The 21,415-nt window shown below is 38.9% G+C and overlaps 1 protein-coding gene across 1 annotated transcript in view; it reads right to left on the minus strand.

The window, feature by feature from the left end:
• LOC114240544 (uncharacterized) overlaps positions 1-21,415 on the minus strand; it is a 107,162-nt gene that overhangs the window by 81,515 nt on the left and 4,232 nt on the right. The window contains exon 2 of the mRNA XM_089731705.1: positions 10,467-10,526. Within this exon, the coding sequence (XP_089587831.1) occupies positions 10,467-10,526 (60 nt within the window). The remainder of the gene's footprint in view (positions 1-10,466; positions 10,527-21,415) is intronic.

The following is a 21,415-nucleotide window of genomic DNA, read 5'->3' on the forward strand; positions in this document are numbered from 1 at the left end:
AAAATGTAAACTTTCAATTCCAATTATAATTTCACTTCAATTCATGCACAGAAAAATAGCAATTAACGGTTTGACATAAAGGCCGAAATCCTCTGCATCTCGTGCAATTGTTCGCTGAACAATAGATTTGCATACGAGTATTTTTTTGGCATATTGTGTATTTTTTGTTACGAAATTCGAAAATTAATCACCCACCTTGGCTTTGTAAAAAATAATTACCTGCTGTGCCGAGCCTGGGTTCAAAATTGGCATTTCGTTGGTATGTACAGTTTTGAGAACAGTAATTCTGATTTATTCGGAAATAGCTCAGATCGACTACGCTCTTCTCTCAAGCTGCCAGTGAAGTGTCCAACAGACACGCTGAGACTGTGTCATTTGTTTTTCAAGCGAGGCCCAAGTTAGATTTTTTTATATTGGTTAGTTGGGACGAGCTCACGGCCCACCTGATGTTAAGTGGTTACCGGAGCCCATAGACACCTACAACGTAAATGACGCCATCCACTTTTTTTTTTATCCTATGTAATCTGAGAGCCTTGAGAGGCTATATCAGCGTAACCTTAACTAGTAGGTGAGCTCACGGGGCTCCAACCTGACGACGTTGCTAACACAAACCCGCAAGAGCCGTGCTTCGCAGAATCTACCACCGGAACGCGACCTACTGAGAAGATCCGGCGAGAGCTAAGTCTAAGGTCTGAGGTGAGCAGTGTCTAAACATTAATTTACTCGTCGAGCCCTTCGTCGCAAGCGTCGGGTTCGACGAGAACGATGACCGGTGCTTGAGGTACCTACAAGCACCGTTAGTGGATCGGGAGGATCCGAGATGACGTGTTTGAGGCAACGTCGACTGCTTTCCATTCTGTCCGCAGGATCGGGAATGATCCATCCACCTTGAGACAATCTCACTATTAACTACGGCTGCCCTACCCTTCAAACCGAAACGCATTACTGCTTCACGGCAGAAATAGGCAGGGTAGTGGTACCTACCCGTGCAGAATCGCAAGACGTCCTACCACCAGTAAAGATAGATTGGTGACTTTGATTGTTGTACTTCTCTCCCCACAATGCCACGTGGCACGTCTCGAACCCGCGACCCCGGTACCGGAACGAGTCATATAACTACATCTCAGTTAATGAGTAGACGCGTGTCCTAAGCATAGTGACAGGTTCACATAGCGACACCGACGCACCTGCTTCAGAATACGGAGAATTCCAAACCACAGTCCGTGAGCATAAACTTAGCAGACGCATTCTGGCTGAATCATGATAGAAATATAAGAAGATAGAAAATAATTAAATGTACCTTTTTTACTGTATTTTATAAGCATGTTTTGTTGCTTAGAAAACGCTTCGTTCAACCTCCATTGTATTTATACTTTTCTTGGCTTAGCCTCATCGTGTGGCAAGTCTATCTCCAGCTCGTAAGAAATATTAATAATTAAAATAAAGGAATCTCTCAATGACGTACATAATGAAGACCGCAAATTTAATGACCTCCATTATTTTTATTGTTTTGGCTTCGGAAGTAGTGGTTTTATGTTAAGCATAAAATCACTTGAATTATCTAATTCTATGATAAAAATATGCGATTATTTTTTTGTGGGTTTGTCTGTAAGTTTTTGCTTATAAGTTGAATTTGTTTGACTTCAATAATTAAACGAAATTTAAGTAAATTGTTATCATCAATCAGTGTAGAAATCACGAATCATCTCAATTATTTTTTTATACCTCAGTAACATAGTCCTCCTAAGTCCTAAGTCCACCTAATGGAAAGCGACGACCAGGACGGCTGATGAAAATAGCAACTTTAAAGATACCATCGCTGTAATTCTGAAAAAACTAAATTCAAAGTATTCCTCGACCACACAATAATATCTACTGTAGCAATTCAATATGCAAATCCGTTACGATCGTAATACCATTGTAAAAGTTAGCCTTGGTTTGGCGAGCCGGACCCCGCAGGTACTGTTTATTACCTGGCCTTAGAAAAAAAGCGACGATCTCCTTCTGCACATAATAGATAAATAATGGCACTTTTTGCATATCCGTACAATTAACGGTTGTTCAATCTAGGTATGTATCGTGTGGGTAGCCACCACGTTGAACGAAAACTTATTTAGGTAATCATTTTACTTTGGTCTGAGAGATCGCTTCGTTGTATTTTTATTTTTTATTGCTTAGGTTGGACGAGCTCGCGGCCCACCTGATGTTAACTAGTAACTCCATAGACATTCACAACGTAAATGCCGCCACCCACCTTGAGACATGAGTTGTAAAGTCTCACTTTTAACAGTACAACGGCTGCTCCGACTTTCCAGCCGAAAAGCTTCGAAAAATTACTGCTTCAATGCAGAAATAGGCAGGGTGGTGATATCTACCCGTGCGGATTCACAAGACGTCCTACCACCAGTAAAAACCACCAGTTGTTTTTGGAGTTTCTGAGTTCTATGGCATGATTCCAAGTTCAGTTCCCGATCGAAGCCAATTGAATTGATCGAAGATATTCTGTGTACTTGTTCATGTCTCGCATGTGGGTTTTTTGGTATCATAGCACAGGATAAAATTCCAGCTAGAAGTTTTAACTTAACTTTATTGTTAATTAGGTGGCGCGGGCTGGTAGACCCTTCTGCCTCCCATGGTAACCACTTAATATCAGTTGAACTGTGAGTCTGTACATCTACACTAAAAACCAATTGCTACTATAGTATTGTCAACATAAAATGTAAGAAAATTAACATCGTAGGTATATTATTATGTATTTTGTTTAAATAAAAATGAACATTAATATTTAAAGTCAAGGTTATTCAGTCAAACACTCATTTAAGAGATTTTCCAAAAATGTACCTTATCTTGTCTCATATAATGAGAATATTTATATTATTATTATTTTATATTACGTACGAACGAGTAAGAACGGCACGGTTTCTTTCTTTTCGAATATTTTGCAAAGGAATCCATTAAATAAATAAAATGTAACATTAATAATTGTGTGTTGGGTTCCGTGAGGATTTCAATGAAAACTTGAATGTAATTAGTTACAACTGTCAACTGACCGTCAATGCTCGCGTTGGAAACAAAACACACATTACGTGAAAACTACTGCTAAGTACTCAAACAACTAGAAATTATAAACGGAATAAAAGTTAACACTAAATTAGGCCGTAAGGTATTTTATTAATTTTATTATAATTCGGAACCCAAAATAGAAGCCGGCTACCTCCCACGAGCCGCTACAAAAAAGTAATGGAGGATCCTAGGTAAGAATCGATCGAGAGAAACGATTGTTCGACAGCGGCGCGACGGAAAAAATCGGCAGATGCATTCGCAGGTAGAGCATGCAAATGTTTGAACGTGTGCCAGGATATTACGAACTAAAGAAACAGCCATTACTCTCTACACTATAAGTAAACTTCAACGATTCCGTATTAAAATCATTTATTCAATTTGAACTTGAATAAAACTTATTCAATGTTAAAACCTTATATCACTAGCACCGGTTCCAAAAGAGCCACATTCTGGATAAGAGTCACTCAACAACAGAGTCTACGAGCTTGTCTTATCCACTACTCATTTCGTTTTTAAATCACATTAACATGTTTATATCACAAATACAAAGTAAATAAAGGGAGTACAATATAATTAGTGTAGAGTTTACCTGACGTCACGCGTCTTAAGATGACATTGAAGCTTCAACTGCTGTGTGATACAGGACGGTGAGCTTAGGCAGGAATATAGTCTAAAGCCTCGTGGCTTCAACGCAACAGCTCTAAGTACCTCATGCTCGTGAAAACAGAGAGCCAGAAATCAAACTAAATTGAATAGTAATAACCTAAATTGACAGTAACGAAATTTCCAAACAAAAAAGCCGATCTCCGGTCGTGAACAAGAAATTTCGTTTTTATTGACAGTACGTAAAGAATACAATCGCTTGGGGCCGTTAATGTTGCGTTCATTACTGTAATACCCTGCAATACTAGTAGTTGGTATCTCATTATTAGTAAATTATGGTGCTTTGCATATTGGAATACAAAAACAGAATTGTTAGAAGGGAGCTTTCTTTACGTGACGTACATATTCTGTATTACGAACTGTGTTCAAGTCACTTCTCGCCTCAAACGCAAATTGAGCCCGCCCGGGTAGGTAACAGCATCTTGTTTATCTCTGCAACGAAACGTCCGTATGTTCCGGTTAAAAAGATATATGCTTCAAAACTCAACTCCAAAATAGTATAGTGAAGCCAAAAAATTTGTACCCATTTTTACGAAAATTGAGCGGACGGAGGAATATAAAAATTATAGAGAATATGAGGAGTGCAGAATGCATTTTTTTTTATTATGCTTAAAATATAAATAATATCAATAAAAATATACATTACGCATACTACCGTGTGTTTGACACGCACACGCATATATCCTCTTTTGTTTATTGTTAAAGTCTGTAGTCAAATTGAAAATAGATTAATATTGTTTGTCTTTAATATTATTTGCCTTGGCGAAATCTGTGATCATAGAAGTAATAAAATCTTTGACGATAAAACCATAATAATGTTCAAACTTATAATTTACGAACTTATAAAACAGCAACAAAAACACTCGTGAAGCAACTGTACGCTAATTCAATAAGATTATCAAATATATTGACTTCGAGAACTATCTCCAATAAGGGAACTCTTCTTATTACAGATCGTGATAGTAGTTTTTTTTCACTACGTATTTGCCGGTAGACTAAGGAGCTATTCCAGTTACGACCTGACGGGTAGGCGTGCTTAACCTGCGAGAGTTTACTAACACTAACTCTATCAAGAGTAGTTCTTCGCAAAGTCTACCACCGGATCGGAATCGCGACCCGCTGAGAAGATCAGTGGGGCTGTGTCTATGGGTTAGTTTGCTATGGGTAAGACTACGACCGGTACTTGAGAGGCGTAAAAGCATCTGATAGCAGCATGGCACTGAGCAAAATGGTTTAATGGTATCTTAGGGTCCGCAATCATTCCCGACGCGACGTCACCCTTGCCCTTACTCAATTTGTCATAACATAATGTGTGCACGCCTATCCACCCACACTAAATGTAGAATTGAACCTCTATATACTAGGTTGGATGGCTTGTATATAAAAATATTGTACATTTTCGCCTTAACTGCGTCTCTAACCAAAAAATGTAACAATTACGACTCGAGTGAGTGACCTTGTTTTAGAAAGCATCCTCGATTCACTGAGCCATAAGGCGATGACATTAGGAGCATAACACATTATTTGCACATGAAAGTCTATTTAGAATTCCAGACGAGCGTTGGTGTCGTAATTTCAATATTGTATAATTGAACAAGTAGAATTTAGCAATGTTCCCAAATCGGCTGATAATTGGTATGCCGCTCTACACTCCTATACGCTGGTGGATTACTGATGTGCAATTCAAAACAAAACTTACGCAGTTAACGGTAAGGTCCTTTTTCAAAAGTTTACGATGCGTGTAAGTGATGAGTAAGCTTCATATGAGGGGAGGTAATAATTTTATAAGCCTGGCCTGGCATGTTTCGTCAAATCTACCTATTGTTGTCTTATCAATACGCAGTCATGGGCAGTTTCGCGACAAACAGCGAGTTTATTAGTAACTTTGAGAGATTATCTAGCTTACATAAACATTTCCAGATTTAGATTTGGACATGATATAGTCTGAACCGCTTCTCTACTAAAGCTGTTATTACTTCCAACATTAGTTCGTCGTGGTAGTAACATCTTTATCTTATTTATATATCCAACTATCCCCCAAATGTGGCGGTTAAAAGGCAAGAGAATTCAGAACAAGAATAATTACAATTTAGTATCGGCACTAGGCTCGTCTGCCCCTCCGTGCTCATAGTGAGCAAGAAATCTTCGATGTGTTTGCATTAGAATAAGTGGCGACATTTTGGTCTAGCAAGCGCGGGCTACCTGCCGAATACGCGCTGTAGTTAAAACAGAAATAATCTAGACAGTAGTCTGTTTCATCCGTACATCAACTCCTCAACGCATTCCGCTACCAGCATTTACATTAGGAATGTTATATAACGTAATAGTTAATTAAACCACTTCAGTTTTACAATACCACGCTGCGGTTTGTGGACGACCGTACGTGCGTGACGCTACTGAGTTTTGTCACCGTCATTGACAACATCTAACACCCGTGTAATGCGCCCAATAAATTAAATAATTCACAATTGCGAAAAAAAAGCGAACGGACCATGTTTTTTAGCGGAAAATGTAATTTTGGTCGAGTTTTTTTTTTTTCGTTTTTGATTGCGATCGAAATAAACAAGTGAACTCAAATGTTTGAGAGTTTGGTTCAATTGCTTGGGTTCGGGTCGGATGCTAGTTATGGATCTGAACAATGTTCTATCATAGGGAATGAACTCTCAAAAACGTCGCCTTGAGTGATTTATAAGACCGTCCGGGTCGGAGTACCACTGTTGTAGTAGCACTAATGAGCACAGTGTGAGTATTCCCTGGGATCTGCGTGCTTTGTCTTCGGATCGAAGTTGTAATTGCAAATGACAAAACATGACGCAGACAACGATTACTACAGTGCTACAAGAGTAAGAATTGATGTGAGACGAAATCGTGTATCACTGTAATGCGTAATGCACAGCATCATAATGTGTAAGTTTTATTCAATTTGAGCGCAGATCGTTCGTATTTCAAAGTTCCTCTTGGCAGCCCTGCATATGTCCCACCTGCTAGCTTTAGTTATCACGCGCTTATTAATAAGATCTTTAGCATTTGTTTGTTGTTTGGCCACAGAGCGAACTGCCGCCGCCAGTACAGAGGTGTCACCTGTGCGGCAGTTCACATCAATTTCGTGCCTAATTGGACCACGAAGCAATCATGCGTTCTGAATTACCGTTCATGGTTGCCTGTTCCATTCCTGTTTCTAATAATAAATAAACAAGAAATCTTGTTATTAAAAATAAATTTTACATAATCAAGGAATAGTTCAATCACCCGAACAATCTTACAAAATATTGCATTAGAAGCAGCACATCTTCGATTATCGAGAGGCGCGTCGTGGTGGTAAAACAACGACTCGTTTGTGACCGTCCAACGGTGACCGTCACGAACAGACCACCGCGGTTGTGATCTACCATTTACACAATTATGCATTCAGCTATAAAATTTGTAGGAACGTCTACAAAAACTGTAAAAAGCTATTTGTCGAGTTCAGAAAGTTTAACAAAAACAGTATCCTGTAATTTTTATATCATTGGACATTGGTATTTACATGGTATGTATTTTTTTTAAATACCTCTGCACATGTCATTATTAGATGTGTACGTGTAGCACTTCACAATAATTTCACTAAGCATATTATTCCAATAAATTGAAGGTAATGTTAGCAGGATGTAACCTCAAATATATTGATAATTCTTATAAAAAGTCACAATTGTTTGAATTGTTCTTTGAAATATATTATATTTATAACCGCACCTTGAGACATTAGGCCAACATATTAATGTTACTATACCGGCTCACCCACCCTTCAGATCGCAACGCATGACTGAGCTGGGGCAGAAATAGGCAAGACAGTGGCGCCTATCCGTGTACAAGATAACCCACTGGCGATTTTAATTACAACGCTTTTTTTTCCCGCTCAACTTGAGAAAATTTGCTAACACTAGCCCTAACAAGAGCAGCGGTTCCAGAATTTATGGAATCACCGGATCGGAATCGCGACCCACTGAGAAGATCCGGCGAGAAACTCAGTGGGCTGTGTCTATGGGTTAGTTCGCTCGTCCTAATCGACGACTATGACGAGGACGGTGACGGGTGCTTGATGGCCCTAAAAGCACCGCGACTGAATCCGGAGGATCCGACAAGACATGTTTTGGGCAACGGCGGCTTTCTGTTGCCCCGTCGCGGTAGGAAGAATAATTAAAAGATAAATAGCCGACAAAACAATTGAGCGTTTTTTATTTACTGTATTTACATATCCACGCTCGTATGCTCGTCTGCCTACAAGGGCAATAAAAAAAAAAAAAAAAAAACGCACTTGCCAATCAACAAGGTAACGAGTTAAACGCTAGTACACACTCAATACTAAACATTTGGTGGCACTCTTTCAGGCTTTTTTTTATTTATTGCTTAGATGGTTGGACGAGCTCACAGCCCACCTGGTGTTAAGTGGTTACTGGAGCCCATAGACATCCACAACGTAAATGTGCCACCCACCTATGAGATATAAGTTCTAAGGTCTCAAGTATAGTTACAACGGCTGCCCCACCCTTCAAACCGAAACGCATTAATGCTTCACGGCAGAAATAGGCAGGGTTGTGGTACCTACCCGTGCGGACTCACAAGAGGTCCTACCACCAGTAATGATACTACTGTTAATTTGGTACAAATCTGTCGGGATTTGTCTCGTACTATTGTTGTCCTTATCAGCAAACTAAACTCAGCATTCAAATGCTAATACCGAGAGTGCACGGCGCAATTAAAGCTTTCGCGACTCACCGACATTCCGTCTCCCGTCAATGACTCCGAGCCGGCTATAAATCTGTCGACGTCACGACAATGAACCAGCCTCAGAGTCAGCACCGAATACGATTTTTAGCTTAGAGTTCCGTATGTGACACATTTGGATACTTAACAACCAGCCAATCATTTTTATATTATGATAGCAACGTCAGTGTCACCTAACGTTTGTAACCACTTGTCAGGTAGCTGCTGCCTACTTTATGACTCATTGACTAAAAATGTTTAAAAAGATTTGTGGTGTCGTGGGACACCGGATAGGAACGAAGTTCCTTATTATAAAAATATTAATTTTGAGTTCTATTCGAGGTATAAAGAAAATAAACCTGGAGGTTTTGCAACAACCCACGGTCATTCTGTAACGTGCGAACTTATTGTGGTACACTTCATTCACGGTTGTTTGCTTAAGAGTTAGTGTATTTCGCAAACGAACGCTCTGAGATCGTGGTCAATGAATGATAAAAAATATGCTATTTTTTGTACGTTATTACAAAGTTTAGTCGTACACTGTGTGCATTACTAATAAAAATTACGTTACGGACGTTTTTCCGGTTAGGGTATCCCTCCGCATCGTCCCATAAGGAACTTCGTTCCAAAAAGTTTACACGCTAATCTAACTGCGACAGTGCCAATATTTAGCCAAAACATAAAGATAAAAGTTATGTTCAATGGCAGCGGAGTCAGCAGATATGTTGAATGGCGAGTCAATCAAGGCACTACCAATTATTCAGAGCTCTGTCAACTGAAGCAACCCCAAGTGATCGGAGGCGAGGAGCGTCTGTGACGGATCGACGGTGACACCGCGTTTCTCCTGATTTGAATAAAGCCCGTCGCTGAGTTACAATGGCGGCGGCTCCGGAGCGAGCGCCGTGGATCACGCACGCGACCAAAAAACCATCTGACGTTTTTTTCAATCCCCGGCTCGAACCATTCATCTCGTAATTAACGCGGATAAAAAACGCAACGTCACGGAATTAGAAATGATTCGGTGTCACCGGCTCTGTCACAAAAACATCTTTCAAAATTTTCGTATTAATTTAATTAGGTTGTTTTGTCTCGCTGCTGCCGGAACCGCGCTCCGTCGCTCAATACAATTCAATGTTCAATTACCTACAGATCTGTTCTCTACAAATCGCTTTGATTTTTGCACAGGCTCCATTAAAATGTTAACAAATTGTCTAACAAAGCTTATGTGTTTCTACAACTAGTTCCATATGTACTATGTACCATAGTTTCTAGCAAACTATTCGTTTCTGTGGCCAAGCGCCGGATGTCCTCGTCCGATGCAAGGACCAATACACCGGCCGGGTCTCCGAACACTAAATATGGATATTCCACCAAATTCCGATGCCGAAATTCGTGTTACAGTTATGTTCACTAGCCACATGCCCACGAGGCGGCTGATCTTTTAAGTATATTAAATTAGTCTGAAATTCAATTAACAGAATTCAGGAAATCTTTATATTGATTGTATACATGATTTTCAGTTGCTTTTAGAAAATATTGTAAACAGCATTTACTTGCAAAAGTATGCAATTAAAGTAATGAATATGGCGAAAAATATCTCGAATTAAAGTAAATTAACAATAGTGAAATGAATTGAAAACAAAACATATATAGGACATTACTTTAAAATATTTTTATCTTGAATTCGGTGAATTTCAAATGAATTACAAACGGATTAATGTAAAAATCAAAACACAACTAATACCCCAACATAACCAAGCGTCGTCTCTAGGTCGTGCAGTGGCGGCCGACAAAAACTTAATTAGCTTACTGTTGACGAAATGATTCATAGGTGACGTTTGAATATCAAACCTATTAAACAACTACTACCGTTCACATTACAATATGCATATACAGAGAAGGCTTAGAAAAAATAGCTTCTACTGGATCCTCAATAAGGTCGAATATGTGCTCGTCGAATTAAGATAAGCAAGTAATAATAGTCATTGTTGTCTTACCCTTTAGGTCGAATACCATCTGTGTGTTGAAGAAGCTTGTGACGTCAGCCCGGCCCGACACTGCAACAATATTATAATGTAATTACGCAACATGTAATGCGGAAATGGTTCTACATCGCGCTAGTACCGTTCAATTGGTTTTTGAGGTTTATCACATAAGTTTGTATTCAAATAGTAAAATCTCATTCCGGGTCTGGATGGAGGAGCATATTCGCACTGACCCACGAGGATTGTTCCTGTGGTTATTCATTCAATCGAGATCCTTAACTAGAAAATTCGATCAATTTTAAATCATTTTTTTAGTGATGATAGGACCTTTTGTGATGGGTATATGATAGGACCTTTGTCCGCGCGGGTAGGTACCACCACCCTACCGTGAAGCAGTAATGCGTTTCGGTTTGAAGGGTGGGGTAGCCGTTGTAGCTATACTTGAGACCTTAGAACTTATATCTCAAGGTGGGAGGCGCACTTACGTTGTAGATGTCTATGGGCTCCAGTAACCACTTAACAACCAGGTGGGCTGTGAGCTCGTCCAACCATCTAAGCAATAAAAAAAAACCAATTTCAATAATTACAACCCTAAATTACACGCTGATGAAAAAAACATTATTATGTAGATTATTAATGTTGATGGTGACCATCGTTAAGTGTGTAACTTATAAGAGTATCATATAACATATAAACTATACCAAAAGACAAATATAATCGTCGACTCAACAAAGTGCTTGACCAGTATCTGTCACCATAATTCTTAACAAACGGACAATGCACACACACCCACGCCAATCAAATCACACATACAACACATAACAAAGAACATATCGTATTACCGTCCAACGGCAAAGACCTCTCATCGATAACTTTTTAAAAGCAGGCAAGTGTCGGCTAAGACTGGCAGATTTGGAATAAAAGTCCAAATTTAAAAGAGCTGTACACAGCAAATCTATTGATAATTTATAGGTGTCTATTGAAATTAGACATTCTCATATTGCAAAAGTGCAGCAAAATTAAGATGGATTGTTAACGGCATGAATGTTTTGTAATAAAGGTGCATTTAAAATTGGTCAGGTAGAAGCAGCTGGTCAATTTTGTAGACGAAAGGCGTTGACCAACGCTATTCTCTATAATGGACACTTCAATATCAAATTTCTGAGTGGTATTGGATTAATTGTGAAAGTAACGCCTTTATACCACTTCAACCATACAATTTTTCACTTATGTTAAATTATATTTTCGACAATTTAAAACGCCCAAATAAGAACCTTCAAAACGGTCCCGAATAAAATAGTTTATACACATATTGAGAGCGTTGATCAAATCCTGACAACAACACACAAATATATAACATAATAATTGCTTGCGAATGCAGCAGACAACGGAAATAAGCGCGTCCGGATCACTAAATAGATAGATTTTAACATAATATTGAGGAGCTGTGACGTGATTACGTCTTTCGTGTTCAGCTAAGTTTCGTTCATTTGGACTAGTGATTAACGCACGGCTTTTAGACGATTAACACTTTCTTCTCATTCTTATCTACCAGATAGTAGAGGACATCGATAGAGAGGCTCACGACCTGGTGCTAGTCAGTAACGGGAGCTCATAATTAAACAGCTCTTGAATCATTATCAATTACTACTATCGTTTTTTTTTACTGCAATCGTTTCACCGAACTTCATGGCTTGTGGAAGAGATGTGTTAGATCCATGGACTCTTCTATTGTTAACGTAACTCCAAAAGATTTTAATATTTTTATTAAGTGAGTTTTCAATAGAAGATACATAGTTATTGTAACAATCAACAGCTAATTTCTTACATCTTTTCCTGAGAAGTGAGAATACGTCATAATCGCGTGGATTTTTAAATTTTTTAAATAATTTGTGATACTTATTTTTCTCTTCATTGCACTTGATTAAAGACTTATTATACCAGATTGGATATCTATGGTGTTTAACATTAGTAATCGGTATTATACTTATTTTTTTCACTTGTGAGAAGTCTCTTGGAATATGCTACACCAATATGGTCTCCGTATTATAAAGTTCATATAGATGATATTGAAAGAGTGCAGAAAAAATGTCTTAGGATATTAGCTTACCGTTTGAAACCAGGTCGAAATAATTTTAATTATGAATATAGACTAACCCAATTCAAAATTGAATCTTTATCTCTTCGTCGTAAATACTTTGACTTAGTCTATTTGTACAAAATCATACATTATATAATAAATCGTAGATCACATTGCACTAATCTTTTTGCACTTGAAGTTCACAAAAATAACATCTCATACTTTAATCCCATTGTTAGAATGGCACGACATTATAATGAGTTGGCAAGTGACAACACTGATCTTGATATATTTGAGAGTAATTTTTATAAATATTGTAAATTAGTTAAACATATTCTCAAATAATTAATATTGTCCAGTTAATAATACATTAGATCTAATTTAATCAGATAGTAACTTACATATGTGTGTGAGTGTGTGTGCGTGCGGCTGTGTGTGTGTTAGTGTGAGCGTATGTGAGTATGTATACATCGTATTTAGGCATCTGTTCAGTTGTAAAAATTTTTCTGTATGCACCTGTTTTGAATTGCAATCCAGATTGTTATGTTAAACATTTAAACTTATAATTTCTTTGGTTGTAATTTGTTTTGTGCATCAATAAAAAGAAAAAAAAAAAAAAAAAAAAATTGATTTGGTACAACTCTAGTATATATTCTTCAAACGCTTCGAATCTCATAGATTGATCCTAATGTCTGTCCGTAGGAGTTTCCAACAAACCTACAATCAGAACATTGCGTTCGGTTCATAGTTTTATTTGGTTTCCAATTACCGGGTGGCCCGATGTAATCCTCTTTGTAAATAGCGGGTTACTCCAGGGTTAACTAGTATACCTATTACTATTACAAACGGTTGATTCAGATGCCGCATTTAGCAGCTCGATGTGGCAGAGCAGCATAATCGGGTCTAAGTCCATGACAAGTGGGTTCGAGTAAAACGCAAGATGCGTTTGGTACGTGTCCGGCCTGAAGCTACCTGCACCGTGATTGCAAACCGCGTTCGATACCACTGGCCTGGACTGACCATCGGAACCTGTGGTTTCGTGGGACACGTACGCTATAAAATGGCCGGCATTAAGTGAATTGATTTCTATTCATATTTATCAAAAAAACCGAGAAAGCGAGTCTCGGAAAACAAAGAATTCCGTACTCAAGATTCTGGATTAGAATTCAGGAATATTTCTCCTGACAATTGAACATACGCAGACTATTTAAGATAAAGTGGCATGTCTTACTTATCTTATATGTAGCCGCATGTTCTAATGTAGGTAAAGCTCCGTTGAAACCTTCAAAGGTATATTTTCACACTCAAGTTTTATTTAACAAACTCCTAAGCTTAAGCTAATACTTCTGCATTTTACGTTTTTTAACATTTTGTGAACAGAACCCTAAGGTTGAGACGTGCGTGCTCCGTGACGTCACATCGTGACGATTTTAGTTTTGCATTACGTTATGTTCTTGTGGTTATCGATAATAGTTCGATTATAATGAGTTCGGACGATCATCGTATTGAGATGAGCTGCATTATAATTTGATGACCATCGATAGTAATTATGACTACGTAACATAAATAGCCTTTGCGATCTTACACGCGCTTACTAAATGACATGTCTTTATTTGACACACTGAGTATCTAACAGAGAACTGCATAAAGTAGTAGTTGTAGCAGTAGTAGCGCGGGTATAGGAGGAACCGGGACCCATCGGTACTACAAAATGAATATCGCCACCAATTCAAAGAAGGTCCAGTTAGATTATAAAGGGCTGTCCCACTCTTGAAACCGAAAGACATAGCGGCTTCGTCGCAGCCGTAAACAGGGCGGTGGTACCTACATGAGTGGCCTTAAAATACGCGTGCTTACAGTAAATGGCGATTGGCGATCGAACTACCCTGGTATATTGCTCAGAGGACGGCTGCCCATTCTCTAGTGGTGACCTTAGTCGCAGTTTACAAGTTTTAGGGGCAAGAAAGCAATTAGGGACTTCAGTGTCATAAGATGAACAAAGATAAGTGCTCAACATCAAGTAAGCTGTAAGCTCGTCGGTCCCTGTATGTCTTACTCTGAAAGTCACACGTAAAGTGATTCATTGTCGATTAGTGTGTACATACGCGCAGCTAACTAGCCATAAATGTGCTTTATGAGTACAAATAATAAATGAAAAGGAAAAAGGATTTGTTCCATTCAAGTTTATTCATTAATGACGCGTGTGGGAGCTTCCAAAAAACAGGTCGTTGACCTCCGTGTACGGTGCGTACAGCTATAATGTACCGCGGACAAGGTCATATTATGTTTACGATTGTGCTTAATTATTTAATGGAACACTATTAGTAAGTCAACACGGAAGCGGTTTTTCAAGTTTCCGCGGCTTGTACTTGAAAACATTGCGTTAGTTAATTCATGCTACAATTTAATTATATTAGTTTACATGATCGCGGGTAGATAAAGATATAATTTATCAATTTAGGTGCCATTAGAGAACAGAATAGATAGCCGTCCACGCATACACTGCTGCAGTAAGCTAGACTTCGTCGTAATTGTGTGGTGGGGCGCATGTCGCACGGAGAATGTTAATTTCTTTACTATTTGTTACAAATCATATGACACTAGAGCTTCTTGTACGACTGATTTCAGATATGCTACATCTTTGACATTGAGTTTATTAAAAATTTGATCAACGCTTAGTTCGTTACCGGCTTAAATTAATTCTATTGGTGAATTCACTAATTATTCAACAAAGTAATACCATTCAATACGTATCCAAATAAAACATATTATATGTATAATAATTAAGTTGTCAACGCGTTAGAACACTCCACCCTTAAATCTAAATTCCACAAATTCAACACTACATATTAAACTGTATCACTCCCCTGAGATAACGAAGGGTTATGCAAATTCCCGCATCGGATAGGGGTAGTGTATGTATTATGTCATTTTATAAGTGTAGGGTGTAATTTTACTAGGGTAAGATTTATGTAAATTATATTTCAATAAAATATTTTGATTTAAGGCTTCGATCGACCAATGAAAATATTGCAAAACCAATGTTTAGTTATTGCCTTAAATAATGTGCGATCAGTGGTCCAAGGCGTGTGGATTCGAGGTATGGTCTCAGCCACAATTTTTGTTGAAAATATTTGACAGCTGTGAGCTATACTCATAGATATCAAAATGTCTTAGCCCCCCTTGAAACACAAGTAAATCATCATCACTCGGGTCAGCGCAACGGTATCAGTGCAGCGGCTGCCCAAACCTTCAAGCTGAGATTCTTCAGATTAAGACTGACAACTTTATACTAAGAAAGGAGACAAACATCAACAATGAAAGCTATATCGTTTCTATACATATCCACATCCCGTAAAACTTCCCCGTTTATTTATAAATTAATACATTAGTGTAGTATAAAAGGAGGTAAGAGTTCTATGGGCCGATAATGTTGAAGTAGGGATGAATTCGTAAATAGGGACCATTCTTAAAGATAAAAGATATAGCAGCATTAACAGACGGGGTAGTAGGGTTGAAAACTGTTTAGACTAGGGTCACTACAGCACAGGGTTGTCGTTATATGTACGATCTTATAGTTTAAGTAAGTTTATAGTATACAAGTATGGTATGGCGTGGTAGTGCTTCTATTAGATAGATTTTATTGAATCTATTTTCTAGGCCTGTTCAAGAATCCATCAAATATAATAATAATGATGCAGATAAAGTGCTGGTGTACAGATATTATTCCTTAAAAGAAATAAAACTAGGACATCCAATGAAACATCCAATCCAATGAAATAATCATACGAGACAACAACAAGCTCACCCAGACCCAAATACCGATTTCGGCTGGGCAGCAACCAACAAGGCTGTCGAGCCACAGACACAGCCCACTGAGTTTCTCGCCGGATCTTCTCAGTGGGTCGCGTTTCCGATCTGGTGGTAGATTCTGCGAAGCACTGCTCTTACTTGGGCCAGTGTTAGCAACACCTGCGGTTTGAGCCCCGTGAGCTCACCTACACGCTAGGGTAACGCTGATATAGCCTCACAAGGCTATCAGCATAGGCAGGAAAAAAAGCCTGTCGATATTCAGGGTCTGTTAGTATATTTGTGTAATCAGGTAACAACTAGTATTTGGTAGTAGCGGATCCTAGAGCGACAGCCCTGGCGAGTGGCAGGGCAGCGCAGTAAATCGTCCAGTGAAACACATCGGTGTCCGGTCCCGTCCATTACGTCCGCCGGGTCACCCGCGGGACGCACTCGGCCACTCCATAAATCTACCCCATTTGGCTAACCCGCGAATCAAAGAATGGTAATTCGAAATGTTTAAATCCAATTGTAGGGGGCGCCCTTTTAACTACAAACTGTTTACTGTAAGAGCTTTCTTTGTCAATTGAAAATGGGGACACTTCTGAATGTAGCTGGTGGACTATTGGGTTTGATGGAATTATTTTACTGTGAATGTTGTAGGCACGCTTGTATTTCTACCCCCGTGCGTTAACATTTATATATTAATACGTGAAGCCGAAACCGTGTACCCCTTTTTACGAAAATTGCGCGGACGGAGGAGTATGAGCTTTCCCACACTTATAGAGAATATAGAAAAAAAGTACAGAGTGCTAATTTTTTTTTTAAATTGTTTAAAAAATACATTAATCAATTAAAAAAAACGTTACACACACAATCATGTATTTGAAATACACGCATATCTACTCTTTTGTTTTTAGTTAAAATCTATGGTCTAATTGAGAATAGATTAATATTGTTTGTATTAAATGTTGTCCCGCAGGCGGCTACCAATTTTTCTAAAGAAATACGTACTCAACAAATGTTCACGATTGTCTTCCACGGTGAAGGAATAACATCGTGTAATAAAAATCAAACCCGCAAAATTATAATTTGCGTAATCACTGTTGGCAGGACCTCTTGGGAGTCCGCGCGCTTAGGTACCACCACCCTGCCTATTTCCGCCGTGAAGCAGTAATGCGTTTCGGTTTGAAGGGTGGGGCAGCCGTTGTAACTATACTTGAGACCTTAGAACTTATATCTCAAGGTGGGTGGCGCATTTACGTTGTAGATGTCTATAGGCTCCAGTAACCACTTAACATCAGGTGGGCTATGAGCTCGTCCATCCATCTAAACAATAAAAATAAAAAAATCTATATCTATCTTGGCAAAATCTGTGATTATAAAAGTATATCTTTAACAATAGAATCATAATAATGTTGAAACTTATAATTTCAATTAATTATAGTCGAATTTCGACTACTAGGGGATGTACATACATATATCCAAGTGTAGCCTTAATATCTCTCGTCTTTTCGGGACCCGTCATAATATTCATCGGCGAATGGGCGACAACTGGCCCGCACGGGTGGGTACCATAGCTTACGTTCTGAATGCTAGGACAGTCAGTATACAATACAATTGACCCTTCAACCTCACGTTCGCGATGGGTCACGTTGTCTATGGACTCCGCGGTCACTCTGCACCGGGGGGGCTGTAAGCTCGATCGTCTGCCATCGCTACACGCTGAATGGGCTCTAAAGTCTAATAAATACGAAAATAAAACTACTTACACGGTACTAAATGATATCCTATCCTGATAATCCTTGAGGGACAAGTTGAAGGAAATCAAAATTCTAACTTTAGTGTCCCAATACATTTTTTAAAATTTATTGTACGTGCGTAAAAACATTGAAGAATTCCCCAGAGTCTGCGATTTGCATAATGTGAACACTAGGAACAAACATAGGCTTGCGTTGCCGGCGCGGCGGCTCGAATTAAGAAAATAAGCAACTCTTTTAGGGGGCTGGGTGTACAACTTTACAACAAGATCCCACAAAACGTTCAATTACTACCTGTTCATAGATTTAATAAAACTGTCAAGGAACGTTTGTGCAACAAGGCATATTATAAAGTTAAGGACTATTTACTAGATGGCACTACGTGGGAATGAGGCGTTCGCTCCTGGCCTTTTCATTTACATTTTTAATTTTTTAATTTTTTTATTTTTTTTTCTGACTTGTTTTTTCCTTTATTGTAAATATATTTACTTATTTAAAAAAAAGAAAATACTTGAGAAAAAACAAAAAAAAAACCCGCTGAAGTTTGTTTCGCCGGTTCTTCTCAGGACTGTGGCTCTTTTTGGAACCGGTGGTAGAGTTAACATTTTTATCTATATTTTGACATTCAACAAGTGTGTTATGCTGACATCTAAGTTGAAATAAATGATTTTGAATTTGAATTTGAATTGAATTACACGTCCGCATATATACTGACGTACGTACGATATGTTTGTATATAAAAACTAACATATTCGCACATGCATCAAGTTCACACATCGAAGCAGTGTTGCAGTTATTTATCGATGTGTGTGTGTGTGTGTGTGTGCATAATGTACCTACTCGTTTCAAATTTATTAGTTGTCAATCGTCGAGGTCCACGCGCCAAGAATATGTTACCATATGTGCGTGTCTGATGTATTTATTTATATAATTTATTCATACATTCATCTTACGTACCACCTTACGTACATTGCAAGTTAGAAACGAATATTTAGTATCAATAGTAACGAGTTTCTCCAATTGGCGGTCTTGCGAACAGTAATTACTACCAGGCAACCGCTATTGAAGATTGTTTATAAATTGATATCTTTATTGTGTTGAAACAAAAAAAAAATATTAAGAATTTTAATGGTTCTTTCGTATATTTAAAAGAAATTTCAAATTATTCGTTCGTCACATCTCCCTGTAATATTTGATTTTATTTCAATTGTTTGGTCTGATATGGGTATTTTGATGGTTAATATTTCTATTGCTTTTTACGACGCGCGTGTGTATAATCTACAAGAGAACATGCACTCTTCATTATTAAGTTAATAATCGAGTTGGTGCAAGGATTACTTAATTTTTTTTTATTGCCCTTGTAGGCAGACGAGCATACGGCCCACCTGATGGTGAGTGGTTAGCGTCGCCCTTGGATTTCAGCAATGCCAGAGGCAGAGCCAAGCCGCTGCCTACCGTTTAAGCTATGGTGGTGAGCGGTGTCGCCGTCGGGTATAAGCAGCGATGCGACTCCTAGTACTAGTTAAGAGAAGAGGCGAAGCTCAGCGATTTAGCGAATCGTCGAAGCGGTTCACTCAGTCTTCACGGACCGGGCCGTGTCTCACAATCCCGCTGATGCAAATGTGTATATCTCACGGTTGCTACGGCTTAGCTCCACCGCATCGCCAGGGAGAACTGGTAATGGATTTTGGCACCGTTGTGGTAACGAGAAGAGTGTTGTCATGTGCTGTGTAGCGGAACATACGCTAACAACTTGTTTCCTGGAAGGAGCAGTGTCCTTATCGCTTATATAAGCCGACCGTCGGGACTACCGTGCTCGGCAGTGACGAGTCTTGAAAAACGATACGAGATAGTGAAGCCACAGAAGGACGCAGCGAAGCTTTAGAGAAAGGGATTTCTCTCTCCGCACAGCTTCAGCTCCTTATAGGAGGTGGCCTGTCTGAGTGATCAGGCTTGGGGTGACCAAAGGAAGCGCGTAGAGTGTTCCGACTCGGCAACTATCCCGGAACACTAGCGGTACAGCTTAGGTGACTTGACGTTCGCCAACCGTAATGGTCGATGTGAAATAATTTTCACCTGTTACCCAAACAACCTTCGGGTAGCCGCGTGTTGGTTTCAATATTGAGTACAGCCACCCCTTCTACCTGTGCCGATTCTGCCTCGAGCCAGGCTTCAACGTTCGGGCGAGGAGTACAGGAGACTCTTTAAGTAGCTTCCTTAAACTACCACCTCCCGTCTGCACTGACAAATCGACATATTATTCTGCGTGCCGTCTTATTCCGGGCATTTTGTAGGTAATTCAGACGACAGTCCAAAAAAGCTAAGTGCGCATCCGAATAGATTCTCACTAACCCACACTGCCTACATACATCGCCAACAGATGGTTGCCCTAATCTCACTAAAAGTACGGAATAGACAATTTTATTAATCGTAACCGAAACTCTAAACAAAAATATTCACAACAGAAATCGCATAACAATGAAATAAACGTAAAAATAACGGATTATTAATCTCGTAAAAGTACTCCACATTGTATCAACCAGGAAACGGGGTCGTTGACCGCGGTGGTTAATTGCGACCTCCCCTACCCCCGCTGGACGAGGGGTAAGACCTTCACACATGACGCCGAATTTGGCCTAAATACGAAAAATCGATTCCGAGAAATGAGTACAAGTTCACTACGCCACGTGAGCCTGTGTAATCTGGAGACATTGAGAAAAAGGGCTGTGTTTATTTGTGTCTAGGAACCGTCACTCTGCTATTGCGAGACGCGATTTGTGACCATCCAGCGGCTACATCGCTACAACGATATTTTATGTATAATATGATTGAGAACGATTTGTGGCGGGCCCGTTCTAATACTACATGCTACACTATGATTTTTATCTAACAATCAAATAAATGATTTATCGAAATGTGCCGAAATGTCACGATAATCTGTACTATCTGTAGATTATTTAAAATGATTTTAATTAATAATTTGAAATTGTGTTCTTGATTAATTAGATTTGTGTATTTAACTAATTAATATTGTCTGCGATCGTTATCGCCTGTTATATTTGCAGAGATTACGTTTGTTTTTTCTAGGTAATGTTGTTTGGCGCTAATGTTTGAACAAATAGTGGGAAATGAATTATTTAAGCATTGACTGCTATCTATGACACTGTTATTGTACGGGTTCCCGATAATCCCAGAATAGGTTTTGATTACATGCAGTTCCCGGCCTCACGGACACTGCTTAAAATTAGCGCCTCAATAAATAAAATTTTCAGGAAAAATACAAATTTCGATGCTAAAAGTATTACAAAATACACATACATAACTTTATATAT

Source organism: Bombyx mandarina, chromosome 12 (assembly GCF_030267445.1).
Source record: "Bombyx mandarina strain Sakado chromosome 12, ASM3026744v2".
Classification (NCBI taxonomy): domain Eukaryota; kingdom Metazoa; phylum Arthropoda; class Insecta; order Lepidoptera; family Bombycidae; genus Bombyx; species Bombyx mandarina.